This window comes from Neomonachus schauinslandi, chromosome 5 (assembly GCF_002201575.2).
Source record: "Neomonachus schauinslandi chromosome 5, ASM220157v2, whole genome shotgun sequence".
Classification (NCBI taxonomy): domain Eukaryota; kingdom Metazoa; phylum Chordata; class Mammalia; order Carnivora; family Phocidae; genus Neomonachus; species Neomonachus schauinslandi.
The window spans coordinates 14,812,744-14,831,854 of NC_058407.1; the positions used below are offsets into that span (position 1 = coordinate 14,812,744).

The 19,111-nt window shown below is 45.2% G+C and overlaps 1 protein-coding gene across 2 annotated transcripts in view; it reads left to right on the forward strand.

Annotated features, from left to right (window-relative positions):
• The window catches only part of BPIFC (BPI fold containing family C), a 40,687-nt gene that overhangs the window by 16,363 nt on the left and 5,213 nt on the right, over nt 1-19,111 (forward strand). For both annotated transcript variants that reach the window (XM_021687383.1, XM_021687384.1), the window contains 8 exons: nt 110-173; nt 2,298-2,358; nt 5,519-5,610; nt 6,743-6,919; nt 8,080-8,133; nt 9,129-9,299; nt 9,978-10,045; nt 18,868-18,910. In XM_021687383.1, coding sequence (XP_021543058.1) covers nt 110-173; nt 2,298-2,358; nt 5,519-5,610; nt 6,743-6,919; nt 8,080-8,133; nt 9,129-9,299; nt 9,978-10,045; nt 18,868-18,910 — 730 coding nt within the window. The remainder of the gene's footprint in view (nt 1-109; nt 174-2,297; nt 2,359-5,518; nt 5,611-6,742; nt 6,920-8,079; nt 8,134-9,128; nt 9,300-9,977; nt 10,046-18,867; nt 18,911-19,111) is intronic.

Sequence of the window (19,111 nt, forward strand, 5' to 3'; positions counted from 1 at the left end):
CTGGGCAGTTGCTGGTCTGGGGCTGGAGTCTCCGGCAGGGCCCGAGGAGGTTCACGACTGGCAGATACAGTTCCTGAATAAGCCCGTTTCTTTCTCTTTTTTTCCCCAGTGTCCTGTACAACTCCTTTGCTGAGCCCATGGAGAAACCTATTTTAAAGAACTTAAATGAAATGGTAAGTCTTTAGAAGTGATGCAACCACAGTAAAATGCTCAGTGGTTCTGCCATGCTTTACCTAGTTCTTAGTCAGTAAACATTTATTGAGCACCTGTTGTATGCTAGGCATCATCCAAGGCACTTTCACACACATTATCCTTTGCAACTTACTAAGTTTTGCAAGTGCCTGCCATGTGCCAAACATTCTGCTAAGTGCTGGGGATGCAGAGATGAATGAAACAGCATTCCCTACCTCAAGTGCTCAGCACAGGATGGGCAAACAACCAACAAGAGTTTATTGCATACCTACTACATGCCCAGACCTAGGCTACAGGCTGTTGGGGATATAAAATAGGAATAAACTTATTATCTTTTTAGGAAAACCCAACTCAGGCTTGTGGAACAATAACTGAATGAGTATTTGAATTTAATGCATAACTACATGATCATTAGACTGAACCGAAGGGGTTCAGAGAAATGGAAAGATTCAATCAAAACGGCCTAAAATAACCCAAAAGGGATATTTTTTAGAGGATGTAGGACTTGAACTGGGCCTTGAAGTATAAGTACGACTTTGATAGGTAAGAAATGGGGGAGAAGAAAGGATGTTTCCAGAAACAGTATAAGTTAAGATAGCTTCCAAAGTTATAAGTGTCTCGATTCCAGAAATCAGTGTTTGAGGAAGGGGAGAGATGGATTTGGCTGTGCGCCCTCTTTCCAGTCCAGGCCAGACCATCGCTGGACGCCTTACCCATATATGGGGGGAGACAAGGAAAAGGATGAGGAGTGGAAATGAAAGGGCAAGAACAGTATCTGGAAGCCTCCATCCCCCTCATGCTTGGCAGGCAGTGCTTGATGAACGTCAGCGTCAGTGAGGAAATCAACACGCAAACACACTCAGCAGCTTGTCCGAGGAGGTGGCCGGCTGGTCGGGGGACACCAAGGTTGCACGGACTTTCTCCATCCTCACCTGGCAGGTGCTGAGGGCCGGTGCACCTGCGTGTCAGAGAGTGACAGGGAAAGCACTGTCGGCTCGGGGACCCCACACTCGCCATCGCTCCGCTGCTGGAAACCAGGCGTGGTTCTCTGGGCTCTGACAGGAAGCCACTAGCTAAGTTTGCTGGGATTGTGTATGGACTTAGAGACCATGGACGCTTTGCTTCTAGTACTACCTCTGTGCCTTGGGAAAACAGAAAAGAGTGCTCAGACCACAACTATCTATTCTAAGTCCTGGTTATATAACTCCTGGCAACTCGCTAAAGCTCTCTAAGCTTCAGTTTTCCCATCTGTGAAGGGGGGACAGTGGTGCCCACCTCTCAGCGCCGTCGTGAGACCAAAATGGGGTTAAAATAGACAGCTGACGTTTACTGAATGCTTGCTATGCGCGGGCAATTTTACATGGATTACTTCTATTTCTACTCACAACAACATAATGAAGTGGGTACCGTTATCCTCCTCATGTTGCAAATGAGGAAACTGAGAACAGAGTACAAATCACGTGCCAAGTCAACCCGAGGCAGCCAGGCTCCCAAGCCTCTGCTAGTAACCACCATGCCGAGTGCTTAGCACACGCCTTGCACACGTTGGCCCACCCATGTCGGCACGCCTCCTCCTTCCTACAGACAAGCTCGAGTCCAATCAAGATTGCTTTTCTAACTCCAAAAGGGGTTCTGATCTAAACAGATGTCTGACTACTGGGCTCTCAAGCCAGCCGAGGGGGAGAGCGAAGGCCCGGCTTGCACCTTCCCAGCAGAGCATGGTGCCGCCACAGAGGAGGCGGGAGGCGGTGGCGTCCCCAGCCGGCAAGGGTCCAGCAACAGGTCCTCAGGGGTGACCGCACCAGATGCACCGGGCACGTGTCCTGTCACACCACAGAAAGAGAAGCCGAGGGCTCCTTCTTTCATGGGGCTAACTGGGTGTAGTCCCGGTTGCTCTGAAGTTTAGCCAGCATTCAATGACACACCACCCATACGTACAGAACATGGGGCCCATAGGCATTGACAAATTTCAGGGAAAGTCCTGGTGACCAAAGGGAGAATGGCTCCTAACCAGAAGGCCTTTGTTTGCAGGTCTAGGCCCCTAAATAGAGGTTTCAAGTGCAATGTGATAACCTGCAATTTTTAAAAATTCTTTTTATGGCCAGCTCTGTCCCATTATCATGAGTGAGGTGGAAGCCCTGAATGCCAATCTCAGCATGGTAGAAGGTGAGTCCTAGAACTGCCCCTTCAGGATGGTTCTCTTCCCGCCTTCAAACTCTGGTGCTCTCTAGGTTTGCTTTTCAATGTGAGGTAGCCCAGCTCTTCTCCCTGCTCTACTCTCTGCAAACTAGAGCCATGGGAAACACCAGCTCTGGCACTAAATATATCCTCTTCGGGATGATTCATGCTAATCTCAAGCAAGTTAGCCCCTTCCTCCCCCTGTTCTAACCCCTTCAGTGGCTCCTTGCTGCCTCAGGATCAAGCCCAAATGCTTTCTCATGGACTACGAGACCTGCCCGCCATGCTCTGGCTCAACTCACCTCTCTCGGCCTCATCTGGCACTTTTCTCTGCCCCAGCGGTGAAACTGCTTCTGCTGTCCCCACACCCGTTGCTTGGCTCATGCTGCCCTCCCTGCCTAGAAGAGCTTCCCCTCTCCTCCACCCATTTATCCATTTAATAGATACTTATTGAATACCTATTTCTTCGCCAGCACTGTGCTAAGCCCTGAAGGGTCCAGTCCCTTCCACTTCCTACCCCTGAGCCATCCCTTGTCCTGTCCACTCCTCATTATCTTTTAAGACTCAGCTCCGGCATAGTCTCATCCAGGAAGTCTTACCTCATAGTCTGCACCCCAAAGTTTTGCCTCCTCTGTGCTCACCTGACACTTTGGATGTCTCTCTCTCTCTCCATTCCATTCATTCATTCACCTAAGGTGTGCTGACAACCTGTAAGAGGCTTGGTGCTGGGAATGCAGCAGTAAGCCCAGGAGACAGAAATCTCTGCCCTCATGGGACTAGTCAGAGGAGACAGACAGCAAGCAAGATAACAAGTAAAATCTATGATACTGATGTGATAAGTGGTAAGAAGAAAGATAAAGTAGAGAAGAAGCTGGGGAGGTGTTTCTGTTAAAATAGGATGGCCAGGAAAGGCACCACTGAGCAGGTGACATTCCAGTATGAACTTGAATGGAATAGGGTGAGGGGCACTCCTAGATCTGGACGAAGAACACTCCAGGTACAGGAAACCACAAGCTCAGAGGCCCATGTGGGAACATGCCAAGTATATTGGAGGGACTATGAGGAGGGCATCCTGGGAGCAGAGGGTGTGAGGGGGAAGGCAGCCGGAGATGAGGTCAGGGAGGAGGAAAGCAACAGTCAGATCTTCAGGGCTCTGCAGGTCAGTACGAAGGCTGGCTCTTAGTCTGAGAAGAGAAGTCTTCAGAGAGTTCTGAGCAAGGCTTGCATGATCTGACTTATGTTGTAAGGAGATCAGTCTGGCTTCCATCCGTTAACAATAGACAGAAAGGGGGCAAGGGTAGAAGCAGGGAGACCACATAAGAGGCTACTGCAATGACCTGTGCGAGCAGTGATGGCAGTTGGCCTGGATGGAGTGATGGAGATGGCAAGACATGCTCAGGTTCTGGATGGACCTTGAAGGGAGAGACAGTGTTATTTGCTGACACACTGAATGTGCGTCATGAGGGAAATCTAGGATGACTCCAGGTTTTCACCCGAGCAACTAGAAAATTGGAAGAATGGAGTTACCATTTACCAAGATGAGGAAGACTGTAAGACTGTAGAAAGACCATCAGGAGCTCAGTTTTAGACCTACTCTTATTACACTGTATTATAATTTCCTGTTCATATGTCTGACTCTTCCTCAGGCTATGAGTCCCACAAGCACAGGGCCTTTGACCATGTCCCCAGCACCAGGCACAGTGCCTAACCCACACTAGGTGAATGAATATTGGGTCGATGAACGGTTGCACGGTGCCTGGACAAGTGGATTGGGCTGGGTGTGGATAGATGAAAAAAGAACAGATTGGGGAGGTAGGGAAAGAGAAAGATGTAGTAAGGAAAGAACTGGTCAGGGAGTCCTGAGTTCTAGGTTGCCATGGGCAAGTTTCTCTACCTGTGGGAGCCTCCCTCGCTCACCTGTAAAACGGGCGCGGTCCTGCTCCCCTCACAGTATGGTGATGGGATCTGTTCAAACTGTGAATTTGAAAGCATTTTAAAAACTATAGTGACATGGGGCAGTATTGTTCCCTCACCTGGGCAAGCCCCTTCATCTCTTCTTGTTCCTTATCACCGTCTGTGGAATAAACCAAGCATGGCGTGCAAGAGGAGAAGGTGTGCTACTCAGATGCTTTGCTCTGGAACAGCGGGGAGGTCCTCATATCACAGAACACATGGCGCTGGTTGAGAAAGCAGCTCTCCCAGGCCGGGTTGGACTCCTGAGCACTGCACCCCTGCACGTACAACCTGCCTCAGACTCTGAAATCATGCTTCCTGCCAACCCCGTCTACTGTCCCCCGGCCCCCTGGCCTCCTGCTGTGCTCTGAAAATGATAATACCAAAAGAGAATTGAATTAATAGACTGTGCATGAGAATTTTCTTGGCCTGTTTAACTTACGGAATTTTATTCCTGTCTGTCTCTCTCAACATTTCTTTTTAAAAATTATTTCTGGGGCGCCTGGGTGGCTCAGTCATTAAGCACCTGCCTTCGGCTCAGGTCATGATCTCAGAGTCCTGGGATCAAGCCCCATGTCGGGCTCCTTGCTCAGTAGGAAGCCTGCTTCTCCCTCTCCCACTCCCCCTGCTTGTGTTCCCTCTCTCTCTGTGTCTCTCTTTGTCAAATAAATAAATAAAATCTTTAAAAATAAATAAAAAATAAAAATTATTTCTAATTATAACAGTAATACATACTCACTGTAAAAAATTAAAGCTCTAACTATATAGAAGGCCATAACATAGAGCTTGAAAGTGTCTCGTTACACCAATCTAATATATATGTGGTTTATATGTGGTTTAATATTAATATATGTGGTTTAATATTAATATGTGAGTTTTGTTTGTCTAATTTTCTTTTTAAAAAAGTATATATGAATTGTGTTTGTGTGTGTGTTTGTCTATACATAAAAGGCTATACAACAAAATGTTATTGATGTTTCCCTCAGTGTAATGTGATTAAGAAGGGTTTTTAATTTCTTCTTTTGACTTACCTACTTATCCTGGGTTTTGAAAAGTGTATTATTTATAAAATAAGAGTAATTGTTATTTTAAATAACAGAGAATTAAATTATATTGCTCTGCATAGATAATAGTCAGATGCTATACTATGCCTTTAATAAATACAAATTTTCATTTTTATTTATTTGTTATTTAGTTTTAACCAAGATTGACAACTATATTCTGCTGGATTATTCCCTGATCAGTTCTCCAGAAATCACTGAGAATTATATGGAGCTGAATTTGAAGGTAACTTTATCATCACCAAATTCTCATCCTGGCTATCAACAGCCAGTATTGGAAGAACAAATATTAGATGCAGAAGGAAATATCACTACGTACCCTTCAAATAATTTAATGTCCTTTCAAGCAATTCCCTCATGCTTATGCTCTTTGAAAAGACCCTTCAACATTTTCTTGATTGGTAAGGGATGGTTTGGATTTGCCCAACATAGGACTGCCTTCCTCAAGGAAAGTATTGTGATAACTGTGTCTCTGGGGATAGGTCTGAGGCTAAGAGGTAGCATGGCTCTGCATATATTAGAACTTAACACATCAGTAGATTGTCCATATCGATACTCCTGTTCCTGTCAGATTAGCCAATTTAACTGAGGGCTGTTGACCTCGGTCAGGGCCATTTGCATATGAAAATGGTGTTCGCTTATTCTGGAAAAGAGATTAATTGTCTTTATGTTTAGTTTTGCCCCGAAGTTATTATCATTGTTTTTTTAAGTGCATATTGACTTATATTTCTTTTTTTTTTTCAAGATTTTATTTATTTATTTATTTGAGAGAGAGAATGAGCATGAGCTGAGGAGTGGGGGCGCAGGGGGAGAGAGAGAGAAGCAGACTTCCCGCTGAGCAGGGAGCCCACTGCAGGGCTCAATCCCAGGACTCTGGAAACATGACCCGAGCCAAAGGCGGACACTTAACCTACTGAGCCACCCAGGTGCCCCTGACTTATATTTCCATCAATTAGAGTCTTTCAAATCAGTTAAATATTACTCAAGACACCATTTTGTAATAACACCCTCTAGCCACTGAGGGCAACACAGATGCTCAGCAGCCACAGAATTTGAAGATTAAGGGTTTGGCATCTCTACATGGCACCTCAGGAACTATGCAGAGCTGTGTGTCCAGTTAAAATGCACCTGCCTTCTGAGAGGTTACACCCCAGGGTGGACAGACACGTCTACATATGCTCAAGAACTCATCCGAGCTGCAAAACCACAGTCCCTGGTCAAGGAGTCAGAAGGCCCTGTAGCCTTTTAATCCCTCCTGAGCTTCTGGTATTTTCCTGATTCTGACATGAGCAGACCCACCTACGTAGTGCTGTACACCCATGCCTTGATCTGATACACTGATCTTTGTTTTCCCACAGGGCGTATTCTACCCACTGGACAACCTCACCGATCCCCCCTTCTTGCCAGTTCCTTTTGCGCTGCCAGAACGCCATGACTCTATGCTCTATGTTGGAATCTCTGAGTTTTTCTTTAAATCCGCGTCCTTTGCTTACTTTACATCTGGGGCCTTTAACGTCACTCTCTCCATGAAAGAGGTGAGGAGAGTTCATGGATGGAACAATCAGCACCAGCATTTAGTCTTATTATAAGTAGCCCATTATGGGAATTTTATGTCATAGTTTCTATTTCCTGGGCCTTTTTAGACTATCAACCCCAGCAGGACATGAATAAAGGAATTGTGAACTGAATGCTGTTATTAGCTGGGGAGTTGTTGGGTCTCTGGGTCTGCTAATTTCAGTTGTATAGGGTACTGGGCCACTGTTCTAGATTGATCTTAAGTAATGCCAAGACTTCCCTCCACCACTTATGACCTGTGACTTTGGGCATCTTCAATTTATTTAACTTCTCTGTGCCAGAGTGTCATCATTTGGAGAATGAGGATAATAATTCCATACTCATGAGGTCGATATGGACATTAGAGAGGTTTAAATATATGTAAAGCATTCAGAGCAATGCCTAGCACAGAGTAAGTGTTAAGTGTTGCTTATTATCATTATTATTATTATTATTATGCCTTGTGTTATGCCAACACAAACATTTCTCCTGTTGGTAATTGCAACTGACTTATCTACAATGACCAGTAATAGGACACATAGTCATGGATTCTCTTGCCACGCCCCTCCCTTTTATGATGAGAACACTCTCTCCAGCCAGTCAACCAACAACTTTTATTAAGCATCCCCTATTAATCTTTCCATTCCATGGATCTTAATTATACAAGTGGTTATAAAATGTAGGTTCAAATACGAGGTGCAGCAGCACCAGCTACCATAGACTGCCGAGAATTAGAAAGGTCTAGCTTCAGATTTGGAAACCATTCATCTGTGAAGATAAATTACTTAAGCATCCCTTGTCTCAGTAATCTCTGAAAAGGTGGGCAATAATGCAAGACTTATTGTTAACCACTGTAGGATGGTTACACATGGATCATACGACATACACAATATTGCTAGGGTTAAAAGGCACTTACTAAAAAGGAAGGTATTTCCTGTGTGACTTTGGGCAAGTTACTTTACTTCTCTGGGCCTCAGATTTCTTATGGTTGGGCTATAAAATGATAGGCCACCTTTAAACCCTAATTGTCTGTTGGTGTAACAACTTCATGATTCATAAAAATATAAGGAAAGCTAGGTTTTCTCTGAAAAGAAAGCCCAGGTAAAAATCTTACAGTGACATGATGGTCTTGATTTTCCAGATTTCCAACCATTTGGTTCAAAACTCTCAAGGCCTTGGCAACGTGCTCTCCCGGGTGAGTACTGAGGGTTTGACTGCTTGATAAGTGTATCTGGATTCATTGCAATTACTTCTGGAAGATTTGTGGGTTTTTTCTACTCCTTTTTGGTCCAAACTTGAGTCCATCTTTCCATTCTAAAGAGATTTTTTTTTCTTTTTCTTTTTTTTAAGATTTATTTATTTTAGAGAGAGAGAGAGAGCAGGGGGGAGGGATAGAGGGAGAGGGAGAGGGAGAGAGAATCTTAAGCAGACTCCGTGATGAGCACCAGCCTGATGTAGGGCTTGATCTCACCACCCTGAGATCGCGACCTAAGCCGAAACCAAGAGTCAGACACCTGACTGTGCCACCCAGGGCCCCAAGATTTTTTTCTTTTAATAAAATAGCCACAAATATTTACTAAACAAGTTACTATTAAAGGCATTTTAAGTTTACGAAATAAATCAAGTGTCCCTTCCCTAAGGTTCCACCACACATTTGAAATAATAAACTTCCATGGGAAATGGGAGAATAGTGCCTATGTTTGTGCCTTTAGTGAAGCAACTATTAATGTCATGCCCTCACAGCACCTGAATATTGGACAGTGTCCTGAAAGGCTCAGGTTTGCTCTCGAGGACAGAGAGATGCTCACTGAGCATCCTGGTTTTAGAGCAAGGATCTAGAGTCAGACAGACCTAGATTTGAATCCCAGTTCCTCAACTTATTCACCCGGAAGTGAAGGAAATTATTTAACCAAAGGACTCACTGTCTTCAGCTGTGAAATGGGGATTCTGATAGAACCTGCCCACAGGGATTTGGTGAAGATTAAACCAGATAATTTGGATACGGTCAGTGAATGTCAGCTGCTGTTATTTTTTGTCTTGTGTGTGGTGGTGGTGTTAAAATGGCCAGAGAGCTTTGTTTCTATTCTGACCGCACGATGTAAGGTTTAATCACACAGGCCACCCCAAATGTGTGATTTCCCCTCATCAACTCCCCTTCCTGGACTCCACTTCTTTCCCTGAACATCGCAGATTGCAGAGATCTACATCTTGTCCCAGCCCTTCATGGTACGGGTCATGGCAACGGAGCCCCCTGTGATCAGCTTGCAGCCGGATAGCTTCACCCTGGACATCCCTGCCTCCATGGTGCTCCTCGCCCAGACCGAGAACTCGACCGCTGAAGCCATCGTGTCCATGGACTTTGTAAGGCCTGTGGGGGCAGGAGGGCACCCTGTGGACACCAGTCCTGTTCCCACAGCGGGCCACTGGCTAGCAGTGCTCAGCTCAGTGTCTGGGGGTGTGAGGTCTGATTCGACAATTAGTGGTGCGGACGGGGTGAGACTGGGGTGGGGGCGGTATGGGAGGCCAGTGCTCATACCCCCTGCGTGGTAAAATTGCTCTCCCCTCCTCCCTTTCCTTTGTGCCCTGCCCTCGGCTGCAGCTGCATTGATAGCTGACTTTCTATTTCTTTCCCCAAAATAAGTCAGTCAGGATGGAATTCAAGGTTATTTGAGCAGATGAAGGCCAAATGCAACCCAATGGAAAGGGATTAATACAGTGAGTCTAAGCGAAATGTCACACACACACATACACACACACATGTACACACACACGCATATACACACATACACACACACACAGAGTACATGGAGAAGAGAGATTAGGAAAAAATAGAAAAATAATTTAAGGGAGATCCTTAAAAAGTCTTTATAGTTAGCTTCCCTACCTGCAAGAGAGCATTTTCAGAGCTATTTCTTTCCAGTATCTCTAGCAATGAGAGGGAAAGTGGAGCTTATGGTATTTCCAGTGTAAGAAATTATATTTGTGGCCAAAACAGACAGATTCAGTCCTCTTAGTAACGAGTGCTATTGTTGTCTGCAGGTTGCTAGTACCAGTGTTGGCCTGGTTATTTTGGGACAAAGACTGGTCTGCTCATTATCTCTGAACAGGTAAGTTTAACTGATTTGGCTGTTGGAACCCTCAGCAATAAGTGATTCAGCAGACCATAGAGACAAAGCGAACATTAACAGAACAGGGGAAGTTACCACTGGATAGAACATGAATCACTTAGGTACTCCTCCTGTAATGATCCAGATGATTTCAAAGTATGGGCTTCACTAAGAACTGTGTTCTGGAGCTTTATCCCATTAGATAATGTTCAGATAAAATGGGCAGCCAAATAAGTGTAAATATAATCCTATAACAAATTCACATTCTAATGGTACCGTAATATAAATTAAAGATCCTCCTCAACAACTTCCAGAAAGCATGCTATTGAGGAAAGAGCATGAAACTTTGAGGTCGAGGAACAAAGTGTCAAATCCCTGGTCACTGCTTCCCAGTCTGGGAACCTCTTTGTGCCTCAGTCTCCTTGTCTGTAAAATACTGAAGTTGGACTGGGTCATCTCTGAGGTACCTGCAGGCTCAGACACTCTGACTCCATTACTAGAACATAGAGTTTAACAAAACCATGCCCCTTGGCCTCACTGGCTCTCCAGTGAACGCCGTGCACTGTTAAAGGGATCGAGGAGGTCACATAGGTAGACTGTCGGACAGTGATTGCCATTGAGAAGAACCGTCTGCAAAGCCCGTTTTCCTTGGTCCTGTGAGGCCGAAAGTTGAAGCCATGAATCAGACTACCTGGGGGATGATATTCAGAATGACCAGATGGCCCAGATGAAACCCACAGAAGGGGGAAGAAAGGCTATAAAAAGGCCAGAGAAAGCAGAGTCTGGGAAGGACAGGAAACCAACAGAGGGGAAAAGTAAGTCAATCACCGTAAGTCAGCCAGATGGTTATGAAGACTATTGCAGAGACACGGAAGGTGCTTTCAATAAAATGACATTAAATGGGACAAACAGAATGCAAAACTGCATAAACACAGTAGGCAGCTGTGCAAAAGAGCTTTCCATCTGGACAAGGGAGCAAATCACAGCTGAAGAGCACTGTTAGGATATGGGATGGAGGGCGTTTCTCTCCTTACAATTTTCTTTGTAACTGTATTGTTTTCCCAATAAAAGGAACAACAACAAAAAAGGTAGTATGGTTTCCCAGAGGGGAAAGATTTCAAGGAGGCTTTATTACGTTTTCCCCAGCTCTGCAACACAGGACTGATTCCTCCATTAGTCTCAGCAGGTACAGAGCCTAGAGACCACAGATACTTTAGGGACCCATGAAAGCATTGTAATATATTTTGAAATAAGAATTAAAAAGTGAATACAATCCAGGCTGGATTGTACTTATCTTTATAACAACACAGTCTTCAAATATAATTTTTAATATTTCTTTATGGAGGAAGGACTCCCAGAGGCAAAAATGGGCCCCTGAAGTCATAACGTGGCCCAACCTCCACAAGGTCAAGGCTGAGGAAACTCTGAACCTTGATGGGTCATCTTGGAGAGGACAGTTTTAATAATTGAGAGGATGGAAGCCAGAGGGCAGGAAGCGGGTGGGGAGGGTGGCAGGTGAGGGAAAGGCAGCATCAGAGCGAGGCCAGAGGGAAAGGAGAGAATTTGCAATGCAGTTTGCCTGAGCAGCCCCTGCACAAGCACTAGTGAGCCCTCCATCTGCAGCTGATAGGAAAGGGGGGCTGGAAATCTGGAGGGATGGGGGAGAAGGGGGGCAGGGCCGCCGATGGAGGCAGCAAGCTCTTGAGAAGGGAGAAACCCTGTGTGCACTTGAGCAGGGCTCTGGTTTACTGGCAGGATGCAAGGAAAGATTTAGTAAGGGTGGGGCTTCAGGCTTGTGGCCGGCCGGTAAGAGAGACCTTAAGGAGCGGAGAGACCAGGTTCACCTCTCTGCTTAAGTCGGGCGGACTCTTCTCTCCAGGGATTCTCCTGGGAAGAAACTGCACATTCAGAGGGCGTTAGGTTTATTTATGGGAGTAACCGCAAATACGATTGCAACCTGCTCAATTCACATCACCCAAAGAAATGTGTGGATCCATTCTCTGACTGCCTACAGCCCACAAGCATGTTTTGACTCCTGCCTTCCTGGAGTCTCCTTTAGAGTCTCATGCTGGGGAGGCTTCCTGAGGCCTTAGTGGGGTCTGAGCAGGACCGGCTACCTAACTCGCAAGGCCTACTGCAAAATGAAAATGCAGAGCACCTTGTTCAAAATCTTATGAAGAATTTCAAGATAGAGACAGCAGGGCATTAAGCCAAGCATGGACCCTTCTGAGCAAGGCCATGTCCCACTGCACAGGTCACCTGCGTGGAGTCTGGGGTGGCTCCTGCTGGCGGTGCTATGGCGGACCTTGGGCAGTAGGAGGATGGGAGGCAAGGCGGATGGGCCAAGCATCACTCAGTCCCAAGGCAGCCAATGCGAGACTGCGGAAGAGCAGCGCTGTGCCAAAGGAATGGCAGCCCCATCTCCCACATGACTGCCCCAGCCGGTGCCTCCACTCCTGGTTCTGCAAGCGCTGCTTTTCCGGATGGACAGCCAGCTTTGGTCTCGGGTGAGGTAGAGAGACACAGCGCGGAGAGGTGTAAAGGGAGGTGGGGATCAGTGAAGCATCCCTGAGAAAACCTTGGGAAACAAGGTCTCCAAATTAGGCTCCCAGAATACTAACCCCCCCAAACACCTTTCTAAATATCCCCTGCCTGAATGTGTCTCTTTCTGGAGCTGCTCATGGCTAGCTACACAGACAGGAGATGTAGAAATCAAGGTGAATCCAGGGTTGTGAGTTTAAAGAGGCAGTGAGATCACAGGCTTTAGAGTCAGGACTAGCTGGTTCAGATCCCCGCCCTGCCATTCATTAGCTGTGGGGTCTCAGGCAAGTTACTTAACCTCTCTGGGCCTCCATTTCCTTCTCTATAAAATGAGGCTATAATACAACCCACTTCAGGGGGTAATTGTAAGGAATACTTGAGTTAATATATGTAAAGTGCATGATAAGTGTTCAAGAAGGTTGACTATGGCTATTATTTAAAATTTGGGGCTGGCCTTATCCAGGGGAAGAAGGTATTCAATCATACAAGATCATTTCAAGAGTTTCCCTATACAGAAAAACCCTGTTCAGGAAACACCTCATTCCCTGTGTCCCGCTCCGTGATGGCTATTAGAGAAATTGCCTTTTGTTCTACTATTTATGACTACTTTATTATTGAGCCTTTGGTGTCTCCTGGTCCCGTGCCAAGAACTTCACATATATTACTTCATTTAAACCGCACAACCCTGTATCTCCAGGACCTGGCACGATCTTCAATCAATGTCTGTAGCTTGAGTGAATAGACCTGGAAGTAGCTTATTATCCCTGTTTTACAGTTTATAGAGAGGTCAAATAACTTGCTCACATCACAGAGCTATTGAATGGCAGAGCCAGAACTTGAACCTGGGTGAGCAGTTTTCACAGCCTTGAGTGTTCACTTAGGACATTATACTGCCTTTGATGTGGAACATAGCCAAGACTTAGAAGATTTAAACAGTAAACACCCTTGCCCAGAAGAGGAAACCCATGAGCGTGGAGTCACATGAAATTGAAGCAGGCAGCATGTCCTTTCTTAATGTGAAGATTTGATAGAAGAAGAGAAACCGCAGGCAGAGGGTGACCTGCAGTGGAAAAAGCACACGGCCCTTTCCACACAGCTGCCTTGAGAAATGGAGGGAAGGAAAAAATAAAGAAAGCAGAAGCAGGGAGTACGAGTAATCAATGTGACCTCTGTGAGTATGTCTAATTAAGAGCACGGCCCCATAGTCAGGCATATCTGATTTTGAATTCCACCCCTGTCGTTTGCTAGCTGTGTGACCCTGGGCAAGTCAATCAACCTCTCTAAACATCAGTTTCCTCATCAGCAAAACAAAGCACCTATCCACAGAGCTGTTGTATGGGTAGACGAGGTAAGGTCTGGTCACTACCAGCAATAGACTTTTATTCTCGTTCCCTCTTCTGGGCTCAAATTTTAACCAAATAAGAGGGAGAAATTGATCCCAAGAAACATGACAAGTCAGGATGGCCTTAAAAGCCTTAGAGTTGGCCCTCAAAGTCATAAACCAGATTCGTACTGGTCCATCTACAATTGCGACTTTTGTTCTAAACACAGTTCTATTGGGAGGTAACCCCAGTGTAGGTTGATCCACATAGTAGACATTTCTGAGACCAAATTAAACAACACTTTCCCTTTTTGGGTCACCATACAGATGACTAAATTCTAGCCCTTTTTCTTAATTGCATGCAAAGCTCAAGACAATCAAATATACAGTATTGTTGGAACAACAATTGTTGGAACAACAACTTTGGAACAACTTTGACATTGCCATGAGTGAGGCATTGGACACTCCCAAACTGCACCCCACACCAGTAACATCAGTGCGTACACACACACACACACACACACACACACCCTACAACCCCCACAGGCAACACCGTCAGAGAATGCAAAGAAAGCTGGCTACAAGCGGAATCACCACCCAACTCTACTCCTCGCAGCTAGGGCAGATAAGCATTTCCCAGTGTGAGCCATCTGGAGAGAAACCCAGAAAGGAAAACAGGTCTGGGAAGATTGGTTTCAGTTTCTGTCAGAACAGTGCTTTAGACAGGCCGTCAGAGCCCGGGCTTGGCACCTGGGCTGACCACCATCTCCGCCCTCCCTCTGAGCTACTGTGGAAGCCAGGGCAGAGGAATGCCACGGTGCGAGGCCCCCATCAGAGGAGGAAACCCCAAATGACTTCTTCCCCCTCTCCCTGACTTGTTGGGGGAATTTCCAGACTGCAGAAGGCAATGAAGATAAAACACTGGGGAACTCTTCCTCATCAAGAGGGTCCTTTAATACTGGAATGGGCTCAACACATTCCTCACATGAAAACCTTTCATCATTGGGGGCACCTGGGTGGCACAGTCGATTAGGCGTCTGACACTCTTGGTTTTGGCTCTGGTCCTGACCTCATGGTTGTGAGATCGAGCCCAACATCAGGCTCCACACTCCCCACGGCATCTGCTTGGGATTTTCTCTCCCTCTGCCCCTCCTGCTCATTCTCACTCTAAAATTCTCTCTCTCTTAAAAAAAAAAAAAGCCTTTCATCGTGGATTAAATGCACAGCCTGGGGTTGTCAAGCTCTTTGACTACCTTCCAAGCAAGCCAATCTTACCCCTCATAGCTCCCTAAAATGAACATTCTGCTTTAGGCTGGCTCCCTCTCAAAGTGACCCCAATTCCAATAAACACTTCCCCACCCATCCTTTACTCATTTATCCATAATCCATTCAATGAGAATTTCTTGAGCACCTATTATGTGCTCTATACTGTTCTTGATACAGATAGTAGAGAGAAAGGCAATTGTTTCTACCTTCCAGGCCCAGAGCCTGATAAGAGAAACACTCAGATTAAAAGGCAAAAACTGGGTGCTAAGGGAAATGGTGGAGTGCTTCTCTCAAAGGGCAGTTTATCCCCTCCCATATCTTACACACCACACACACACACACACACACACACACACACACACACACACACACACACACACACACACACACACACACACACACACACACACACACACACACACACACACCCCTACCTCCAACCCACGCTGGTTTCTTCACCTTTTCATACATTCTTAGAATTCCTGCAGCAAGTCAGTGTAAAACCCACAAAGGAGTACTGAAGACAGCTACTTTGTATTGTTCTCCAACTCCTTCCTATACATACAGCTTCTGTCTGTCCATCATAAATACAGTTATAACTAAAGTCCTTCACATTGCTTAGAGCATTACTGGGCATAGAAGGGGCACCTAGGAAACCTCTCAGCCTGTCCATCTTTTCTCCATACTGCAGCCAGAGTGATCTTTACAAAACAGACATCATCTCCCTTTTTAGAAACCTTCCATAGATTCCTTGCTCTTAAGATAAATATAAAAATTTTGACATAGCCTGAGAAACCCAGCCTGGTCCACCACTGTCTGCCTCTCGAGCATCGTCTTGCTGCACTCTCTAACTGGCCTCTATTCAGCCTCTGCCAGACCCTTCCCTCTTCCTTCCCCAATTTGCCTTTTTAATCTCACTCACCCTTCATATGTCAGCTCAAGGACGTATTTCCCTTCCTCGGAAATCTTCCTGCACCTGCCAGTTTAGATCAGGTTCCTCTCTTATTTACCTCCATGAACTTTTCCTTTCCTTCAGCGCACTTATCTCAATCTGTCATTAAACTGTCACCAGTGGGCTTATTTGATTAATGTGTGCCTCCCCACGAGACTTTAATCTCCATGTGAGCCGTGGCTGTGTTTGGTTTCACTCACAGTCGTGATCTCCAGCACCTGTCGCAGGGCCGACATGTATTAGGTGTTCAATAAGTATCTGCTGGACAGATAACTGAATGAATACTAAGTGTCTAAATGTGCCATGCTCTGAACTCAGTCAAGTTCATAGTCAGAGGGCAAAGAGATAAACAATTATTATGCAGTATTGAGTGAAAGGTATGATTTTCAATGTCTGCTATGGCCACAGGGTTAGAAGAGTGAGTGGCACTGTGAGTTCCTGTGCCTTGGTCCACTTGAACTTCATTATGCCGTATTTGCTATATTGACCCAGATCATGACCCCACCATCATTTGACATGATTAAGTGTTTGTACTTTTGTTCTGGTTTTCAATCAGGGCAGTAAACCTTCTCCAAAACTTTTTAAATAAGCTAACTCTTATATGTCTGCATGGTAGGGCTACTTGAGCTCCCTTTCTCCCCAACAACCCTGTGGTTCTGTAATAAAATTAGTTCCCAATAGTTGTGTTTTAAGAAACAGGTTAGGGGCTCTGTTGGAGGATGAGTCAAAAGACTGAACTCGGTCGTCACCTAGTGGTCAGAGTTGTGCTTGTGTGTTTTTCAGAACAAGGACCTCGAGTTTGCTCTTTGCTCCACCTGGATTTGTAAACTGGCGTAGGTTACCCGTCTTTAATAAAAGGCAGTGTGGCCAAGGGGAAGAATCCCCCTCACATTTCTCCAGCAGTACGTTCAAGTGTTTGCTCAATTGCTCAGCTTACTTCCTTTAAAGAAACCCTAAGGATTCTGGTCCTCACGTTCCACTGAGCTCAGTTTGAGCCACAGTGCCACCAATACCACCTCTGATCCTCGTCAGGTTTAACTGTCTTTCTGGTTTTTACTCTTATGTTTGCTTATTATCAGCAATTAAGTTTTGAGACTTAATTCGTATTAACATGATATTGGCTAATAATAAGCAAACTTACCTCTTCTATTAATATCTACCTGCTCCTTAAATGTAATAACAGAAAGGTACTTGGAAGAGGTAACACCTGAGTTAAATCTTAAACAATTAAAAGAAGCTAACCAGTCAACAAGACAGGGGAGGGGCAATTTCAGGGGCTGTTGAGCTTTTTGCTCAACAGCATGAGCAAAAAGCATGGAGGCCAGAAGTGTCATGGAATATGCAAGGAAATACTTTACAGTTGTTTTAAGATCTTTATGACCACTCTAATTTTGGAGAATCCAGCCCCAAATATATTGGATATATTCAAATGCATTCCACATTAAATATAATTTAAATTTAACCATGAGTGGAGTTGAGTTAAAGTGACTAGTCCACCATAATGTTACTTGGCGTGGGCATGTATTAATTTTAATTTTTCAGGAGTTTTTTGTTATGTGTTTTGAAGCCAATACATTTTTTTAACCTCAGATATATAGTGCCTGATTAATAAAACAGCATAGCGGTGCCCAGGTGGCTCAGTTGGTTAAGTGTCCAACTCTTGATCTCAGCTCAGGTCTCGATTTCAGGGTCGTGAGTTCAAGTCCCGCATTGGGCTATGGGCTGGGTGTGGAGCCTATCTAGGAAAATAAAATAATAAATAAATAAATAAAACAGCATAGCACTAAGCAGTTCACGGTTCTTGAGTATAAAATTCAAGGTAGAGAATAAAAAGAAGTGAGAGTAAACAGGCAACTGGACACCAGAATACAGAAAGGCTTGTGCACCATGTAAGTGACTTGGACTCAGGCCGTTAAAGAATTTTGAAGAGGAGCGTGTCCTCATCAGACATGCTTGTCATATAGCTCACTCTGGGAATGGTGTAGAAGACGGATTGGAGAAGACCAAGACTGGAGACCAAGACTGGAGACAGGGAGAGCCATTAGAAGGCTGGTGCAGAAGTAAGGCTCTACACCTGGGCTAAAGTGAGCCGTGGAAGGCTAAGGGGGAAAGCAGGATGAGGCAAGATCCTACAGTGGAAGGGAGGTTTGGGATGGACATCAAGAGATCTGAGTTTTGGTCCTAAATCTGCCATTAATTGGACCTCAGTTTCCCCATCTGTGAAAAGAAGGGATCCTCCCTGTTGATTACTACTGCTTCATCTTAACTATCACTATGTATGAAAAATCAAGTGTGTATTCTGGGAGTTCAGACCAAGACCTGCAGACTATTTCTCCCATCCAAGTACTAAGCAAGCCCACCCTGCTTAGCTCCAGAGATCAGATGAGACCGGGCACATTCAGGGTGGTATGGCTGGAGACTGAAACTGTTTCTTAAGATTCTTCTGCATTCGAGTTGCCAAAGTAAGTCCCATATAGCAAATGCACTTGGGGAACCCATCCTGGTTACAAATCCAAGGCTTCTGCTAGGGAGCTCTGCTTCTTAAGCCGCAAATATCGGGGGAAAGATGTACTAGAACATTATATCCTTACCAGTCTGTGTGGTTTTTTAAAATAGTGGCTTATGGATCTTTAAAAAAAAAATCCCCTTTCCTTTTTGTTCCTTTCTGTTGAGATGGTTGTTTTTAAATCTTCCATCCTTTAAACTTTTCCTGTTGACGTTTGTTGTGTTGTTTTGTTTCAGATTCCGCCTCTCTTTGCCAGAGTCCAATCGCAGCAATATTGAGGTAGGAATCCAAGCTCTCAGAGTTCCCTGTCAAGGGAAAAATGATAATTTTCCTATATAGGAGCTGGATGACTGTTTTCTTTTCTTTTTTTTTTTTTTAGATTTTTTGTTTATTTATTTGAGAGAGAGAATGAGATAGAGAGAGAGAGCATGAGAAGGGGGCGGGTCAGAGGGAGAAGCAGACTCCCTGCCGAGCAGGGAG